We start from the raw sequence: 18,116 nt of genomic DNA on the forward strand, positions 1-18,116 counted from the left end.
ACACGCCTCTGGACCCGTGTTTTGATGCACATGATTGTTTCTTCACGTGATGCTCTAACACTGAACGGTTTTTAATTTTTCTAAAATTTTACCAAAAGCTGACGGTGCCCAGCCCACCTGTGCCCCGGCTCTGGGTGGCCTCAAGGCCCAGCCTAGCTACGCGAACCAGAGCCCCCGGCTCCAGCTCGGTCGGTGGTGGTCTGAACCCGGCAGCCCTCCTGGCCCCCACTTCACGGTTCCCATGGTCAGCCCTGAACTGAATGAAATGGATGCCTTGGTAGCCCTGCCTGAGGCCACCCCCACCCGCCCCCATGCTGTGTACCCAGGACGTCCCCAGTTCACTGGCCGTGGCTCTCAGTCACGCCTTGCTCTTCTGCTCTTTCCTGCCCCCAGTAAGGGTACAGGTCAAGGTTGGGGGAGCTCCTACCAGGACCTGTAGTGTTTGTAATTGCTGGCACAAGGTGTGGGGCTGGAGCAGGGTGGGGGCCACAGTCGAGGAGGGTGGACTCTGGCCTGGGTCCCCCTGTCAGCACTGACGGGCCAGGCAAGAGTATCTGAAGCAGAGACGCACCGGCAGTGGGTCACCGCGCTTGGGGGCAGCACAGAGAAAAACAAGGCCGCCCCTCTGCCCTCCCTGGGGACATGGGGTTTCCACAAGGACAGCCCAGACCGGCCTCCGGTGCTGCTGGTCAGCAGAGCTTGATGCGACTCAGCGGTGCTCACCTCCCCATACCCTGCAGCGGGCCTGGCTGTGGCTTTGGCCCTTTTCTGGTAGAGTCAGTGTCAGTTTCATCAAATTCCCACAAATAGCCTTGACTCAGGCAAGGTCAGGAACTGTCGGTGAGTGACAGATTCCCCTCCCCTCCCCACCCCAAATGAAACAATAACTTGGGTGGGAAGGCCCCTAGCAGGGAGAATCTGCCACACTCTTCCCCCTTCCAGAAGGTGGGAAGGGGACACAGGGACTGTACGTGCTCTCTCTCTGTCACACACACACACACACACACACACACACACACCCACACACCAACCGGGAGCTTAGCTGTGGGAGCCCAGCAGGCTCCATTTCCCCTCCAGCCCTCTTCCTCCTTACTTTTCCCCCGTGGGCCACACCTCTGCTAGTCAGCTGTGTCTGTGTCCCTGACGGTCTCCAGTCCCCTCATGGAGTCCCTGCAGCCCCTCGGGCCTCTGTGGCGGGCTGGGTAGTTGTACCGACCCAGGTCCAGCCCGCCGAAGCCAGAGCTGCCTTGCGCTGGCCCCTAGTGGGAAGACGGGCTGTGCCCCTGTCCCTGCCCCGCCCCTCCAGGAGCTCGGGCAAGTCCCCTTGCTCCCCAAGTAGCCCTGCGGTTGGCCGAGTCCCTATGTGTCCGTGACAGCCCATCCATTCCAGGGCCACGAGGGCCAACCATCACTAGCTGTAGATGGAGAGGTCCCTTGACACCTGGACGGTGGAGGGCCCCGACGAGTGCGACCATCAACACCGCGATGTCTCGAGGCCCAGGAAGGACAGCTGAGGTCAGGAGAGGTGTGGCCCAGGCCCCTCGCCTTGAGGGTCTTAATGGGGTCCTGTCCAGGGGTGCGCTGGCTTGCAGGTGGCGGGTGTGGAGACCACAGGCAGGTGGGCTTCACATCTTGGCCCTGTGCCAGCTGGCTGCGTCGGGGTGCTAGGAGCCCGAAGGAGCTGTAGTGAGGCCCAGCCACGTGGACTGTCCTTCTCCCTCAGCCCCTGAACACCTCTCCCTCCTACCCCTGCCAGCCGCCTGCCCCAAAGCTGGAGCCCTGGGTCAGCTGAAGTTGCTCCACAGAACCAGTCCTACGCCATCCAGCACCCTCTGGCACAGCATGCTGGAGCCCTCCCCGACCTCTCCCCCAGCCCCTGGACCCTCCGCCACCTCCAGCTGACCCTGGCCTATGTCCTCACCGACAGCCTGTCCTCGGGGCTGTGACTGAGCAGCTTAGGGAGGGACGAGCCAGCGTGGAGAAGTCTGGGACCAAGGTGGGGGCGGGGGGCTGGCTGAGCCACGTGGCTCTATGCCCAGCCCAGCCCACCCTGAGCCCACTCCCGCTGTTTTCTGCGTCCCTCTGACCCGGGCAGTGGCTTCCTCAGCAGTCCCTGGCCTCTTCCTGGGGACTTGGGACTCACACCGGCTCATAGGCCTGTGGCTGTTACTCACTTCCTCATATGTGCAGCAGGTGTGGGCTGGGCCTGGGCCGGAAGGGGGAGGCGACTTCCCAGGGCTCTCCCTTGGATTTCATGGGAGCCTTGACTAGTTTGTGCTGAGCCGAGGATGTTCGGACTCTCGCGGAGATAGGGGTAGGTCGGCTCCCGGGTGTTCACTGCCTTGCAGCTCCCAGGATGGTCAGTCCTTGGGGTACTGCTGCGTTGCGCCCTTGATGAGAACCCTGTCTTGAGACACCTGGGAAGGCTTTGCCAAGGGGCCGGTGGTGAGAGACCCTAGGAGTTGAGACCAAGGGAAGAGCCGGTAGCGTCACAGGTGTGTACTTAGTTCCTGCAGGGTTGGAAAGTGCTGGGTTTGACCGAAGTCTCGGAGTCCTGCATGGTTGGGGACACAGACACTGGGTCTGTGAAGCAGCAGGGCCAGCCTGGGGCCTCTAAAGTCTCTTGATTGGGGATTGTGTGAGCCTGTGTGTTCAGTAGGTCTGTGAAAGTGTGGAGGAGGGGTTGGCAGGCAGAGAAGAGGCTGGAAGGACCTTTGGGGTCTGAGGTGGATTGAGAGCCCGGCTCTGTCTCCCTTATGATGGGAAATTGCCCCTGCCCTTCCTCCTACCGCCGTCATCCATTGTTTTCTCACCAGAGGGGCTGGCCTTCAGCCCCTGGGGCAAGCCTGACCTGAAATCCTCGTGGAAGTAGAGGCTAAAAAGACATTGTTCCTGCCTCCACCAGGTGGTGAGACAGGACACGTCCCAAGAGAGGGACAGGGACCCTTCAAACTGGACATACAAGAAACACACACACACACACACACACACACACACTCAACAGCTGGTATAGGAGCACGGTCCACTCATGCTTGACCCTACTCTCCAAGGGGACCCTGGTGTGGGCCCACGTCGGCACTGCCTGCTCCCTCGGCAGTCAGGAGTGGCTCCGGGTGGCGGTGTCTAAAGGGGCTGGTTGCCATGGCTACCATAGGGTTCTGAGGCCGTCATCTGGTCCCTGCCTCAGCCAATCGGCGGTGGGAGCCCGAGCTGCAGCCCAGAGTCACACTTCTTCCTCCCAGCCACACAGTGGCCAAGAGCAGGGACCCGCGTCCTGGAGTGGCTGAAAGTGCTCAGACGGACGGCCAAGCCCATCATGGCGGACCGCGGGATGGTGGGGCGCGAGCAGGCACACGGAGCCAGGCAGGTGAGGTAAGCCGGGCAGGCAGATGGACGGACGGACGAACGGGCGGACAGGTGGATGTGCTCCCTGCTGCCCATTGTTCTTACGGTTGAGGCCCTGCCCTCACTCAGCCCACCCTGCCCTCTGCACCCTCATGCGCACGCTTGCACACACGCCCGCACCTGCCCTGGGACCCTCTCCCCAAACGTCCCAAAGAAGGGTCACGGGAAGGGAGACAAAGGGAAACGCACAAGGCAGGATGAATCCCACGGCACCGTGGTCCCGAAATCGTTCTCCTGCGTCTTTCACTCAGATTTCACATGGAAGCCGCATCAAAGACCCCCAACTGGCCGGGCCCTCGGTGTGCCGGCCACCTGGCCCCTCTCCTGGCCCCGCTGGTAGGGCTGGGCGACAAGCCACGTCAAGTCAGTGCAGTTTCAGGAGCGTTTTATTTTTGAAAAGGAAAAAAAAAAAGAAGTGCAAAAGAGGAAAAAAAAACGTCCACCTGTCCTGGGGCACGGCCAGACCAAGATGGATCAGAAGTGCCAAATCCCATTACTCGGGACTTTAGCGGACAGGCCCTGAAAAGGCAGCTGCGATTAAGAGCTTGTAAATGAAGCGTCCTTTGGAGATCAAAGAGGGACACGCTTGTGTGTGTGTGTGTGTGTGTGTGTGTGTGCGCGCGCGCGCGTGCGCAAGCGCGCATGCACGCGTGTGCAGGAACGTGCACCACGGGGTGGCAGTAGTGCGGCCATGCGCTGCAGCATGGTGGAGCCTGGCGTGTCCCTGCCCACCACGGCCACCCTCCATGTTGCTCGTGGCCTTATTGCCATGTGCAGTGTGTGCACGTGCCCGGGGGGTAGGGCTGGGGGAGGCAAGGCCTGGTCCCCACCATGCCTGGGCCCTGGGCGGCAGGCCCTCTGGAAGGTGGTCCTGGCTGGGCCTCGTTCCCCTACCTCAGCCTCCTCCACCTTGTCCCGGAGTCTGGTCTCGCCCCCAAAGTTTGACCCGGACGGGCCTGCCAAGAGCACAGGCCATGAGCACAGGCCACAAGCACAGGCCTGGCTGCAGACAGAGCAGAGTGTGAGGGGCAGTAGCTGCCTGTAATCACCCTGACCGCCATCCTGTTGCCCGCAGAAGCCGAGAGCTCCCAGATGGCCTGCTGAGCACGTCCTGAGGTTCAAAGCCTCCGCAGGCAGGACTGTCGGGTTGTTAGGTAAACTCTGAGAAGCAAATCTTTTAATCCACTGTGGCTAATCCAGTGCACTTTTGTTTGCTGGGACAGATTCTGCAGCAACAAAGGGCCGGAGGGACCTCGGCATACATAATCACATACTTATAACTTGGCCACAGCGGCCGCAGGGCTCCTAGGCAGCCAAAAGAGACATCTCTGGACAGCACGGTGGGAGGCAGGTGGCCGAGAGGCCAGGGGCTGGCAGAGGCTGACCCGGAGGGTGTGGGTGTGGCCGTGGGCAAAGGCAGCCAGCCAGCCTGGGCTGGCGCCTCCCTGCCTCCCGTGACCAAGTCCCCTAGCTGCCAGCCCGCGGGGCTGCCCCTGGTTCCTGGACCTGCATAGGCCTGCTGGAGCCGAATGAGGTGTGTCGGACAGAAAGAGAAAAGATAGCCAACGGAGGGGCAATGTGAGCTCCTGGTGCTGAGAGAGGCCTTCGGGGGTGGGGTGGTCAGGTCACGGAAGGACATTCCAGGTGAAGGAATGGCGGGGACAAAGGTGCAAGTCTGCCTGGTGTAAGGGTCAGTACGGCAAGAGGGCAGGTGTGCCCGAGACCAGAAGGGGAAGTGACCTGAGGCCACCTGGGAAGGTGGGACTTCAAGCTCGGCTGAAGGCCCCTGCACTCAGATGCTACAGTAGTTCCTGGGAAAACAGTGCTGGGGTTGGGGGGAGGTCAGCAGGCCCTTCCTTCTTTGACCTGGGCCACTGCCAGCCATTGGCCCCACCCTGAGACTGAGGCTCATTCTCGGAGGGTTGCCACAGACCTCTGGGGCCAGCGGGGTCGGGTCAGGACCCTCCCTTGCCAAGAGAGAGGTACCCACCTTGCCATAGACAGATGTGTCTTCAGGGAGGTGGGAGCTGGGTCAGCCCTGGCTGCACCCCTATGTCCCCGAGGCTCCCGACCCGGTGAGGCGCTCTTCCCTCTTGTCTCCCAGGCCCCTGTGGCTGGCAGGGCCCACTCAGAACTCACTCAAGGACTGCCCTCTAATCATGAGCCTACTCGACTGTGTCCTAGACCTCCAGGACACATCCCCACCAAAGGGTCAGAATCCTCCATAGAGGCAGTATGGGAAGGTGTCCTGCTATGCCCTTCTGCCTGGAGTGACAGGAACCCCTCAGGACGCTGGAGGTGAGACCCAAGTTGGGCTGGGTGTGGATGGCACCCTGGGATGGAGTGTGCTGCCCAGGGGCTACATGCCTGCTACCATGCCACGGCTTTCCTGGTGGCCTTGAGGCCTGACCCTTGACACGTGGGGGCCAGCCGAGCTGTGGGGGGGGCCATGTCAGGTCTGCTGGGTGAGTTGTCTATGCAGGGGACATGGGACAATCACAGCATTGGCCAGCTGGGCCTGGCACCCTGGAATGCTAAGCAAGTGGGGAAAAAGCACAGTGACCATAGTGGCTGTCTCTGAGGGGACTGCCACATGGCTGACAATGGCTGAGTGCTTCACTCTGCCCACCTCTGCCATGGGACCCCCTCACCTATGAAAGGGGAGCGCACAATAATGTGTGACAAACCCCGAATGCAGCTGATGACGGCTCCTAGGAGCAGGGACCATCAGGCCACGGTGACACGCAGCAGCAGGGTTAGAAGGTGACAGTCACGCCAAGTGTCAACACCGAGCTGACTCTGGAGCCGGCTGGTTTGAGGCACAGCCCTGACTTTATATCCCCCTACCTTCCCAGCTTGGCACTGGGACCTGGGTCACTTCGGGGGTGTCCGCCTGAGGCAGCTTTAGCTGAAGAGCTGTGAGAGAACCCCAAACAGGAAGAGGGGTGTGAAATGCCAGCGTGGACGACACACCTGCCCCAAGGTGTGCACAGGGAGGAGAGAGGCGGGGGCCGGGGGGGCCCCAGCCTGGAATGGCCACAGCGAGCTGGGCTGGCCCGCCCTGGAAGCTAGACTTGGCACCTTCTCACTGGTCCTGGGGCCACAGGCCTGCCTGAGTCTGCCCAGCGGTCAGCTCCGCACTCTCCCCCAGGGTCCTCGCTCCCCTGGGTTAGTTTACACTGATCACGGGTAGGAAGATGGCGTCTGCCGCACACCTTTGTGATTTCCATGCGTTGGTGACAGTCACATGGCCACAGAACGTCTCCTTGAATGCGGAAAGAAGATAACAGAACCCAGCCCGTAACTGCACTCCGACAGTGGCCCGTATTAATGCCCTGGAATAGTTTTTTAGTCTTCTCGCCTTTACGTGCACATTTTCTGTGTTCACAAAAACGGGCACCCGGTGTGTGTGGTCTTGTGGCCTTTTCCTTGGTGTTCTATCTCACGGCCTTGTTGTCACATCTCTGCCTCCTTCTTTGGGCTTGGGATGGGGACACAAACAACACTGGGCCGTCCTCCTGGGCTCAGAACCGGTGAGAAAAGGACACTTGGGGAAGAGGGATGGAACCCAGGGGCTTGGCTTATGGCCAGGAAGGTGGCTGGCCAGTGCGGCTGGGGCTGTGCCTCCAAAGGGGAGACCAGGCCTCACTCATCGTAACTGGATGAGCCTCCCTCCCCCCTTCAGGGCCTCACCCGCCCCCCCCCCCCCGCCACCTCTGACACCTGTGGACAGGGCAGAGGGGCAGGGAAGGGAGCCCAGAAGGGGTTCAGCCTGAGTCTCCTATCTCCCTCCAGAAGCCCAAATGAGAACCGGCACTCCTGTCCTCCCCTCCCGGAAGACAATGGGGACGTGCCCCTCACAGTACCCTATTTCTGCAGCTTGCTCTCTGCTGCTGGTTTTCATCCCATGCCAGGCCTTGCTGGACGTGCCTTAGCCTACTCCTTGGTGCATCCAAGGAGTCATCCAAAGATGACTTCTTTGGATCGCTTTTTATAAGTGGTCTTCCTCAGCCAAGTGGACATGCACGTGTAGGCCGCCAAAGTCCACTTTATTTCAGAGTATTCGTCTTGTGTCTAAGTTGAAGAAAAGGATTTCATTTCTGGTCTTAAGTTCTTCACGTGGCTCCTGGAACTCCTGAACAAATATCATCCACAGTTAAACCCAAGCCTCTGCTGGCAAACTCCAGCGCCCCTCACTGGGAAAGCGAAAAGCGGGTGCTCCGTCGAGGAACTCAGCCGTTCAGAAGGGGGGCCCCTGTGGCTGTTTGTCTGGTTTCATCTGTGGGTGGCTGACACAGTCCCCGTCAGGTCTCCCTCTCCACCGCAGGCCCCCACTTTTGCCCTCTCCGCCTCCTCCTCTTCAGAGCCTTCCCTGAGCTCCCTCCTCGGTCTGTCCCCACTCCCGCCCTGCTCACTCTCCCCTTCATGCCCCCAGTTGTAATCCACTGTAGCAGGCCTTCTGACTCCCTTCCTGTCCCTGCAGGGCTGGGGCCCCAAGGAGCCAGGGGCCCGAGGGCCCTGTTGTGGTCCCAGGGCCTGGGGACACCTGCCGCCGTGGGCCAGGAGGAGGATGGACATGCACACAACCCCGGGAGCCTGGTCTGGCCACAGCAGCAGCTCCGCAGAACCAAGGCAAGCACTGGGGACCTGTGCCTGGGTGCGGGGAGGCAACCTGAGGGCCAGTATCTGGGAATTCTTGCCGTCTCTCCAGCCCACCCAGGACTCCCACACCCCAGAGAGACCTTGCTGCGCCTTGAAGGCCACCCGCTCTGCCTTGTCTCCTCTAAGACTCCTAGGCTGAGCAGGGTGGGGCCTGGGGCCATCCCAGCTAGATGTGGGTGAGAGTGACCCCCCCCAGGGCCATGACCCTAGTGGGGCCAGTGTGCATTCAGTACTGCAGGCTCCTCATCTACAGCCCCAGCCAGCCTTGCCCAGCCTGCCCTGAGGCATAGTGATGGCCCTGGGTGGCCCGGGCTCTTGGAAGGCTGGGGATGCTTCCCCAGTGGCCCTCATCCCTTGCTGCCCCCCCTTTCCTACAAAACCCCGGGTATCGGATGCTCTTTGAGACTTGGCAGGCTGGCAATGGCTGGGTGCTGGCTCTGCCTCCATACCTGCTCACCCCAGGCAAGGCACCACCGGTGGGCAGCTGGGTGGGAGCATGGCCCATGGCTCATGGAGCCCCCAGTCAGGACTTCTGCTCTGGTCTGGAGACGAGAAGGATGAGGGTGCGCAGTGAGGGCGAGCAGTATCCAGAAGATGTGCTGGCCTATAGAATGGGGGTATAGCCATCCTCTGGGGGCTGCTGGGAGCATTTCTTGAGGTACCAAGCCCAGCGTGGCTCCGTGGAGCACAGGGTCCTGTGTGTCATGGGGGACACCAGAAGCAATTGCTTAGGGGCAGTGATCAATATCTGGTGCTCACGTCCTTAGGGAGGGGCCAGCTGGGTTTGCAGGTTGGGCAAGAGCTGCCGTGGTGACAGGGATGGGGAGATGGGGAGAGCTGTGGTGGGTATAGGAAGCCCTTGCTCTCAGGCTGGCCTGTGCGCTTGTGACCCGAAGGCAGTGGTAGGAAGGAGAGCCCTTGTCCACACTCTGGATGGTGCCTGGGAGCAGTTGAGCAGGCAAGCCCAACATGGTGGAATCTCAGCACACAGTTCTTTGCAGGTGGGGGCTCCTGTCCAAGTGACAACCAGCATTTACCACCACTCAGCCCTGGCCTCGAGTCCAGACCCACTGGGGACTAAGGGAGGGTGGAGCCCTAACCCACTTTCTCAGGGACTGGGCCAGCTGAGCGGTAACAAGCAGAGGGACAGAGGGACTGGACGTTACCGAGGGTCAGCTCCAGGTCAGCCTGGCTGTGCCTTCCAACCGCCCGACTCCCGCACACCTGCTTCCTTCAATGCTGTGGGCAGTTGTTGGACGTCCTGCGAGGGTTCTCCTGTGCAGGGCCGGCCAGGCAGTCCCCGAGCGAGGTCTCCAGTCCCCCTGGCCACCCTGCCCGCCCGTGCACGAGATGCTCCCTCTGCAGGGGTGGGAGACCGGTTGGGTGCGGGCCTGGCCTGTGGGTGCTAACTTGGGGAGACCCGGGCTGGTGGACACCCGTGTGGGCAGCAGAAAAGGGCTGAGACGTGGTGTGCGCCTCGCAGTGCCCAAGAGAGCCGCCTGACCGCTCAGTGCACCAGGCCAGGTCTCCCTGGTGGCCACAGTCCCTCAGGGATCTTCGCAGGGGTGTCTCCACAGACCACCCTCCCGGACGCAGCTGCCCTGCTGGGAGGGGAGTGCAATTTCGCATAGCCTGCTCCCGGGTCCTCGTCCCGCCCCACGCTCGAGGCACTGGACGCACACCAGCAATTTGGCCACACCCACTCCTTTGACTCCGCCTCACGCTCGAGGCCCTCCAGGGCGCTTTTGGCTCCGCCTCCGAGCTCAGGGCCCACCCTTACGCCCAGGTATAGCCTTCTCCTCTTCGCCCTTCCCAGTACTCAGGCTCCAAGTCTCGGCTCTGCCCCAACCCTCTCGGACGGCCCCACGCTCCGGCCCTACCCACAGCGCTGCGGCCGCGCCCCACGTTGCTATCCTCGCCCGTCGTCCCCGTCCCGCCCCATGCTACTGGCCCCGCCCCACGCCTTGGGCCCGCCTCCCACTCTCGGCCCGCCCCACGTTCTCGGTTCCGCTCCCACGCTCCAAGCCCCGCCCCACGCTCCTGGCGGTGTCCCTAGTCCCTGTCCCGCCCTCACGTTTCGATCCCACCCCATGCTCTCGGCTCCGCCCCACGCCCCGGTCTCGCCTCCTGTCCGTATCACATCCCCACGCTCCAAGGCCCGCCTCAAGCCCCGGGATCCGCCTCACAATACAGCTCCGCCTGGTGCTTCGGCCCAGCCGCACGCTCACGGCCCCGCCCCAAGCCCCTGCCTCGCCCCGCGCTTCGGCCCGCCGCACGCTCTGGGTAGCGCTTCACGTTCCAGCCCCGCCCCACGGTCTAGGGACCGCCTGCGTCCTGGTCCCGCCTCGAGCCTTCGGCCCCGCCCCACGCTCCGGTCGCGCCGCACGTCCGGCCCCGCCCCGCACGCCCGGCCCCGCCCCGCCCCGCCCCGCCCCGCCCCGCGCTCTCGGCCCGCCTCACGCGCTTGGCCCCGCCTCACGTTGTCGGCCTCGCCCCCACGCTCCCGGCCTCGCCCCCACGCTCCCGGCCTCGCCCCCACGCTCCCGGCCCCGCCCCGCGCTCCGGCCCCGCCCCCGCACTTCCGGGCGGCGCCGGCGGGGGCGCTCCGGCCTGGGCTTCGGCGCTCTGGGCTCGGGCTCCCCGCTCGGGGAAGCGTTCGCGGCCGCCGTCGCCGCCCGCAGGACCGGCCGGAGTCGGGCCGGAGCCGCGTTCCCCGGTGCAGGCGGGTGAGAGCGGGCGGCCGGCCTCGGCGGCGCCCCCGCGGCCTGCCCCGCGCCCGCCTCCGGGCCGCCGCGCCGCCGCTGCCATGGGGGCCGCCCGGGGCCGCGCCCCCGCCCCGTCCCGCCCGCCTCGCCGCCGCTGAGCGCATGGGCCGCGCCGCGCCGCTCCGCGAGCAGGGCCGGGGCCCTGCCGTCGCCGCCGCCGACGCGCGCGGGTGAGTAGTGCGGGCCGGGCGCGCGGTACTGCGGGGCGCGGGCCCGTGCGGCCGCTCATTGTAGGCCGCGTAGGCCGGGCCGGGCGGGCCCGGCGCGGGACCCGGAAGACGGGCTCGGAGGGTGCGGGCTGGGGGCGCGTGCGGGGAGGCTTGCAGCACTGAGCAGGTTGTGCGGGCCGGGTGTACAGACCGTGTGGTGTGCGAGGAAGGTGTGTGGGGTTCCAGGCTGTGAGGGCAGGTGTGTCAGAGGGGATGCTAGCAAGGGCCGTTGATACAGGGCTGTGTGAACCCGGAAAAGTGCGGGGTTCGGTTCCGAAAGGGCAGTCCCTTGCTCTAGGTGAGTGGAAGAGCGTAAGGAAGAACCAGGGTTGTGTGAGAGGGGGTGGGGAACGGTCTTCCTGGAGGAGGCCAGGGCGCGCAGCTGATGTGTTTGGTTGGTTGGTGTCAGTCGCGGGCCTGGAGCCTGTTTCGGGTGTGTGTGGGGTGCAGAGGAGCCGCCGTGTGCAGAGACCCTGGACGGAGGCTGGACAGTAGTAGCACATCCCTTCTCTCTCCCCCGCAGCAGAAAGTAGGAATGAGTGAGTCTGAAACCCAAGGAGGGCACTCCCTCCGAGGCAGAGGTGCCTGAGCTGGTTCCAGGCTGTGGTTTGGCTGCTCTGAGTGGCTGTACTCTTTCAGGTTGATGCCTTGCCCCCAGAACTCTCTTTTGGGTGTAGGTCTTAGCTTCTTTCTCCACCCCACATTTTGGAATTCAGTCCCCCCACGAAGCTAGAGCTGCATGGCCAGGGCAGTGAAACTTTTAGCTGGGCACCGAGGACGTTAGAGGAAACACACATACAGAACCAGTTCTCCGGGGACTTTTCTCAGCTCCTCTCTAAGATAATGTAAGAAGACTCCTTGCCGTGCATCTCAGCCCCTCCCATTTGCTTGCATTTATGCTCTGTGCTTCTAAAAGAAGAATCTCACGCGTACTTGGATCTACAGGCCCTGTTTTGAAGAACACACATGGTCCAACCTGACCTTTCAGGATAGCAGCGTTTGGGTTTCAGTTTTAAGAACTTCTCTTGAGGGACAGGGTTGGACAGGCATACAAAACACGATGTTTCTGTTGGATTTTCAGCAGGTGTGGGTGTTTCTTGGGTTTCTAGCCTCAGGAAAGCTAAGTGGACTTTTGTGGGCTACATCAGTCATTGAGAATTTAGGTGGTGGAGGCATGGATTACATTGTAAAACAGTGGCCCTAACCCTTTCCGAGTTTAACGATGGGCAGTTAGGAGAATGTCACAGTCACGCTCTGTTGTTTTCACACCGCACGTAAATTAAGAGTTAAAAAGCTATATTGGAGTGAAATAAGTAAGCATCTATATTTCTGTAGTATGGAGCTGGCTGCCGTGGAACCCAGGGGTTTGCCTCCGCAGTGACTACGGGAGACTTCAAGTCTGGTATCACAGTCGTACATTACTTTTATGGAATCCTTTTATTGATGGTGGTTACAGGCTGTTGGCTGTATTCGATGCTCGTGGGCATTTGACTCTGTGAATTAATAGAGCTGCTTTATGTGTGGTATGTACGTGTGTAGACGCTGAACGCCTGGTGTGCTTCTGTGTGGGAACCCAGAGACTGCAGGAATTAGGGGGCGTTTCGATAATGCCAGTGATTCCGAGAGGTGTTCACGTCCTTCCAGGGACACCAGACGTCTTGTGTCAGTTGACAGCCAAAAATAGATGTGAATTATAAGAACCGTTTCTTCAGGACAATGGAAAATAGTTTAGAATGACTAGGGGGACTTGTTCATACATGAATTAAAATGTTAGCTTTTAACGACAACCACAGTTTTGTAATAAAGGGCTAGAATCTTGAGTTTCTTGCTGTTTTTGTAGCACAGTGGTTCAGCATCTATGAAGGGCTAACGTTTGGCTTTTCTGACAATTGTCGTTTGCCTTCATGTCGATGAATTAAATATTCATTGGTGCCTGTTAGTTGCAAGACCTTGTGTTAGGTGCTGCAGATCTTGTGGAAAATGTTTAATCAGGTTGCTGCTAATAACGTACGTAGGAGACATCAGCGTCTTCAGAGCAGGTGACGGCGACATGTAATTAACCTCCCATCGGAACACAGGGACTCGGATCTTTGTCAAGGCTTGTGAACTAAAGGGTATCTCTCAGGGTAAGGCTCAGGCCAGGCATGGGCCCTCCCTCCTGAGAAGGCATCCTGGACAAGAGGACGTTAGCCGTCCGTGAGCTGGGCTGGAGCTGCGACACCACAGGTGCTCATTCATGTTGAGGGGGCTCAAAGAAAGCGCCTTTGCAGTTGAAGCGGTCCGTGACAGCAGGGTGCCACAGCCCACGGGCCTTGACCTTAAGAAGCAGGCTATTCCTGCTGAGATTACAGCCTCCCCAGTAGTTTTTATAAAAAGTCATTAGCTGCAGAAATGTCATCTGGGGCACGTTATTGTGACCCATTCCCTTCTGCCTTCTAGCCATCAGCAGCCGCGGGCAGGTGCGGTACGTACAGCGTGACAGCCCAGGGGTGGGGGCAGATCCCGTGTCGGCCGTGGCCCAGAGTGTGGGGTGGTGGCCAGGAAGAGCCACCCTTTGTGAGGGACCAGGTTTTAGGAGTTAATTTTTCTCCCTCTGGCTTGTTTGGTGCCCTCGGCGTTTGGACTTGACACGCTTCTCCCCAACCTACTTGTAGCCAGACCATTTGGATCCTGGTAGGCCGAGTTGTGGTCACCTGTCCGGCCAGGTCGGGACGTGTAGCTCAGCTCGCGGGCTCTGTGAGCTCCTGTAGGGTACGGCAGCGGGGACGGAAGGCCGCGGACGAGTTCTGACCCAGGGTTGCCTCCTTCGCACCTGAGGCAGGCTTGCAGCAGCAGCAGCAACAACGCCTGCAACACTCTGGTCTCTGAGCGGGTGGGTGGTTTGGTTTTGAGCTCACGGAGTGGAATCGTGAGCTGTGTGCTTCCTTAGCTAAAAGGTATAACTGTGTTTGGATTTCATTTTTTTTTTCCTATGCCTTCTCTTTTCCTCAGAGTACTAAATTGCCACTTGCTATCTGAAGGACGCTTTCCTTAGAAGCAAGGTCAAGTGCAGCTTTCTGGTGGGAGCATTTTAAAGATTGTCCACACTGGTGACATGAGAAGGCCGCTCTGTGAGGGGGAGGGGGTGTCCTTGGATCACTTGGGCGAAGGCACCGAAGGTGACCCATCCTTGTTCGTATAGTTGTGTGTTGGGAAGTAAGGGAACACCTGTGTGTTTGCACATGTTAGGAGGCACACGACGTGTGAAGTGATGGGGTGGGCAGAAGGCATCGTGGCTGTGGGCCTAGGGAATGTGGGGAGCAGATGCGACACCCCGCTTCTGCTGTGTGACGTGTCTACCTTTTGGTATCTGAGTGTGGCAGCAACCTGCAGTGCTGGTGGGGCCGCCCCCTCTTAACACGTGAGGAGCCAGCCCTCACCCGAGTTTACACGGCCACGAGGATCACAGGGCACGTTTCCTTCCTCCAGTCCTGTCTCCCTGGAGCTTGCAGAGCAGGACTGGTTGTGGCTGAGACTGGAGGTCCCCAGGCTGCCGGTCTCCATAACGTTCTCGGAGAACGACCCTTGACGGGAGAGGCGCTCTCCCTGTCCTGGGCATTCATTTTTTAGATCCAGAGGCATTCCTGTAGTTGTAAGAGTTCCCAGAAATGGTTTTTTGTTTTTTTTTTTTCAACGTTTATTTATTTTTGGGACAGAGAGAGACAGAGCATGACCGGGGGAGGGGCAGAGAGAGAGGGAGACACAGAATCGGAAACAGGCTCCAGGCCCTGAGCCATCAGCCCAGAGCCCGACGCGGGGCTCGAACTCACGGACCGCGAGATCGTGACCTGGCTGAAGTCGGACGCTTAACCGACTGCGCCACCCAGGCGCCCCCAGAAATGGTTTTAACGTAGCACAAACCTTGTGACAATGATTGAAACATATACTGAATTTCTGGCTTTGAGTTCGAGCGGGAGGGCGTCATGGCGAGTCTTGTCTTGAGAAAACCTCTGTGGTCATGTTTCCATGGACCCACCTTTCCTAATCCTTGTCCTCTTAATGGTTTCAACAGGACAGATTGATTCACTTGGGAGCTGTAAGTACTGATTATTAGGGTGCGGCGCTCATTGTACAGTGACGCAGGATCCCACAATGAGTATCCAAGAGCAGGGTTTCCCTTTGGACCTTGGAGCGAGTTTCACCGAAGATGCCCCCCGACCCCCAGTGCCTGGTGAGGAGGGTGAACTGGTGTCCACAGACCCCAGGCCCATCAGCCACAGCTTCTGCTCCGGGAAGGGTGCCGGGGCCAAAGGTGAGACTTCAGCAGCCACACCAAGGCGCTCGGATCTGGACCTGGGGTATGAGCCTGAGGGCAGCGCCTCCCCCACCCCGCCATACTTGAAGTGGGCTGAGTCGTTGCACTCGTTACTGGACGATCAAGATGGGATAAACCTGTTTAGGACTTTCCTGAAGCAGGAGGACTGTGCTGACCTGCTGGACTTCTGGTTCGCCTGCAGCGGCTTCAGGAAGCTGGAGCCCTGTGACTCGAATGAGGAAAAGAGGCTGAAGTTGGCCAAAGCCATTTACCGCAAATACATCCTCGATAACAACGGCATCGTATCCAGGCAAACTAAGCCAGCTACCAAGAGCTTCATAAAGGACTGCATCATGAAGCAGCTGATAGATCCTGCCATGTTTGACCAGGCCCAGACGGAGATCCAGTCCACCATGGAAGAAAACACCTACCCCTCCTTCCTCAAGTCTGATATTTATTTGGAATATACGAGGACAGGCTCGGAGAGCCCAAAGCTCTGTAGTGACCAGAGCTCTGGGTCGGGGACAGGGAAGGGCATACCTGGATACCTGCCCACTTTGAATGAAGATGAGGAATGGAAGTGTGACCAGGACCTGCATGAAGACAGCGGCAGAGACGCTGCTCCCCCCGGCAGGCTCACGCAGAAGCTGCTTCTGGAGACGGCTGCCCCGCGGGCCTCCTCAAGTAGACGGTCCAGCGAAGGCAGAGAATTCAGGTGAGTCAGGTACCAGGCGTCCGCGTCTATGCGCACGTCCGAGACCCGGAGAACCCGCAGGGGAGAGGTGTGGGTAAGGAGTGGTCTTGTCTTCCAGCCCCTAGGTGGATATGCTCCTGCTGCTGTGGGTGACTTGTGGTTTGAGTCCTTACTCGTGACACCTGCACATTTGTCCCTAAATGTGTTTGACATTTGTAAGTTGAGACTTTTATCAAGAACAGTCTAAAATATGTGGCTTTGTAAGTCATTGAGAACATGGGAAGTCTTAGAAATCGTTGAAACTCAGAAAGACGCTGAAACTTACCCTTTAGCAGTGAAATTTGTATCGTCTTGCATAGAAGTTGGATTTACGCGATAGACATAATCCTTTTGGCTTCATGGAGAGGAGTGAACATCTGAAAGCATCAATCCTTAGAGAATTCTGGATTGTTGCATTTTGTATGGGTTTTCTGAGATTCTTCCTGGAGGTTGGGGAGGGGTGGGGGAGGACACTACCATGCAGCAGAGTATCAGAGCACTTGGGGAACGTCCTCTGGATGGAATTCTAGGGGCAGCCTTTTCCTCCTGCTGCTGCGTGGTCCGTTCCCAGCATCGTGTGAAGTGTGAAGTCGTGGGGGGAGCCTTTGCCTACAGGCTCCTTGCAACTTTGGAAGCACCAGTGGTGTTAATCGAGAAGTTGTTACAGCTTGGGAAACCTGTGTCTTCATCCTGTTTTCTTGGTGGTTCCCCCTGCGGTTACTGGAGATTTTGGCCGTGGGTTGGAGCCTCTGGCCGACGTTAGCACATGTTGGTAGGCCACTCCCGTGTCCCGTCATTTCCCTGTAGCTGGTCCTGGGGACTTGTGCCTCGAAACCTTCAAAGCGTGGCATCTGTGTGACCCTGCTGACCACACTGACTTAATCAGGAGTCAGAAACTTCGTGCTGTGGCTCTCCCGTGGAGTTATTCAAAACCTGGATCGTTTCTTCAAGCTCACTGTGGCGGAGAAACTGGCTACTTGCTTAATAAGCACAGGATTAAACGTTTCTAAGTTTTATTTTTTTTTTATTTTTTTTTATTTTTTAACGTTTATTTATTTTTGAGACAGAGAGAGACAGAGCATGAACGGGGGAGGGTCAGAGAGAGAGGGAGACACAGAATCGGAAACAGGCTCCAGGCTCTGAGCCATCAGCCCACAGCCCGACGCGGGGCTTGAACTCACGGACTGTGAGATCGTGACCTGGCTGAAGTCGGACGCTCAACTGACTGAGCCACCCAGGCGCCCTTGCAGTCACTGCTGGTTTTAATGACTGACGTTGGCAAGCGCTTTCCGTTTCTGTCTGCTACCCTTACCGTCTTCATCCGGTGGGAAGTTCCCCAAGGACAGGGTCCCACATTTTTTTTTGTGTCTTCCTGGTGGGCCAGCCCAGTAGGGTGCTTTTGGTCAGGGCTGGTCATCATGATCATGGCCAGAGAGTGGACCGTGGATGCCGTTTATAGCAGGAGCGGCTCCACATTTAAAGGGCAGACAGCTGGTCCTTTCCAGGGCCCCTTCATATTTTGACTAAGGAACTGTCTGTCCTGATGGTTGGCTCATTGACTGTATTTAAAAGGTCAAGAGAAAAATGTAAAAAGAGGAAATGCCCCAAATGTATATAATTTCCACGGAATGCAGAAAAGCAAGATTGGTTTTGGATTTCTGATTGGAGTTCAAGTGGAGCGGGGTGTGGTTCAGGCTGTGGCTCTGGGGACGGCGGCCTGTCTGTGGAGGGTACAGTCTGGGGACGGTGGCCTGGCTGCAGAGGGTACAGTGTGTGCATTTGTCTGCTTAATAGTGAGCCTGTTCGCTTTGACCACCAGCAAATTCTCTTCGCCATTGAATTTTTAGACCATCTGTTATGGAGTGTAGCGAGCGTCTGGCTCTCCCTAAAGCCCTCCCCCTGCTTCTACTGCAGTGCTGGTAGTTCCTTTCAGTAGGGGCATGAAGCTTAGGGAGAGACCGGGGCCCGTTGGCATTCCCTCGTCATCTTCTAGATGTGTGACCCGTTCAACTAGATGAATTCTTCCAACTGAACAGATGATCCCAGAG

General features: G+C 59.1%; 1 protein-coding gene and 1 long non-coding RNA gene across 3 annotated transcripts in view; one reads left to right on the plus strand and one right to left on the minus strand.

Annotated features, from left to right (window-relative positions):
- Positions 1–7,438: 7,438 nt before the first annotated feature.
- On the minus strand, positions 7,439–9,203 carry LOC123588793. Its single transcript, XR_006708007.1, has 2 exons — positions 8,517–9,203; positions 7,439–7,694 (listed from the first exon to the last, which is right to left on the minus strand). It is a non-coding gene; the product is annotated as an uncharacterized LOC123588793 (long non-coding RNA).
- A 1,724-nt stretch (positions 9,204–10,927) lies between these two features.
- Positions 10,928–18,116, plus strand: part of AXIN1 (axin 1) — a 60,483-nt gene continuing 53,294 nt past the window's right edge. For both annotated transcript variants that reach the window (XM_045459965.1, XM_045459966.1), the window contains exons 1-2: positions 10,928–11,002; positions 15,093–16,050. In XM_045459965.1, the coding sequence (XP_045315921.1) occupies positions 15,173–16,050 (878 nt within the window). In that variant the 5' untranslated portion in view covers positions 10,928–11,002; positions 15,093–15,172. The remainder of the gene's footprint in view (positions 11,003–15,092; positions 16,051–18,116) is intronic.

Source organism: Leopardus geoffroyi, chromosome E3 (assembly GCF_018350155.1).
Source record: "Leopardus geoffroyi isolate Oge1 chromosome E3, O.geoffroyi_Oge1_pat1.0, whole genome shotgun sequence".
NCBI classification, from domain to species: domain Eukaryota; kingdom Metazoa; phylum Chordata; class Mammalia; order Carnivora; family Felidae; genus Leopardus; species Leopardus geoffroyi.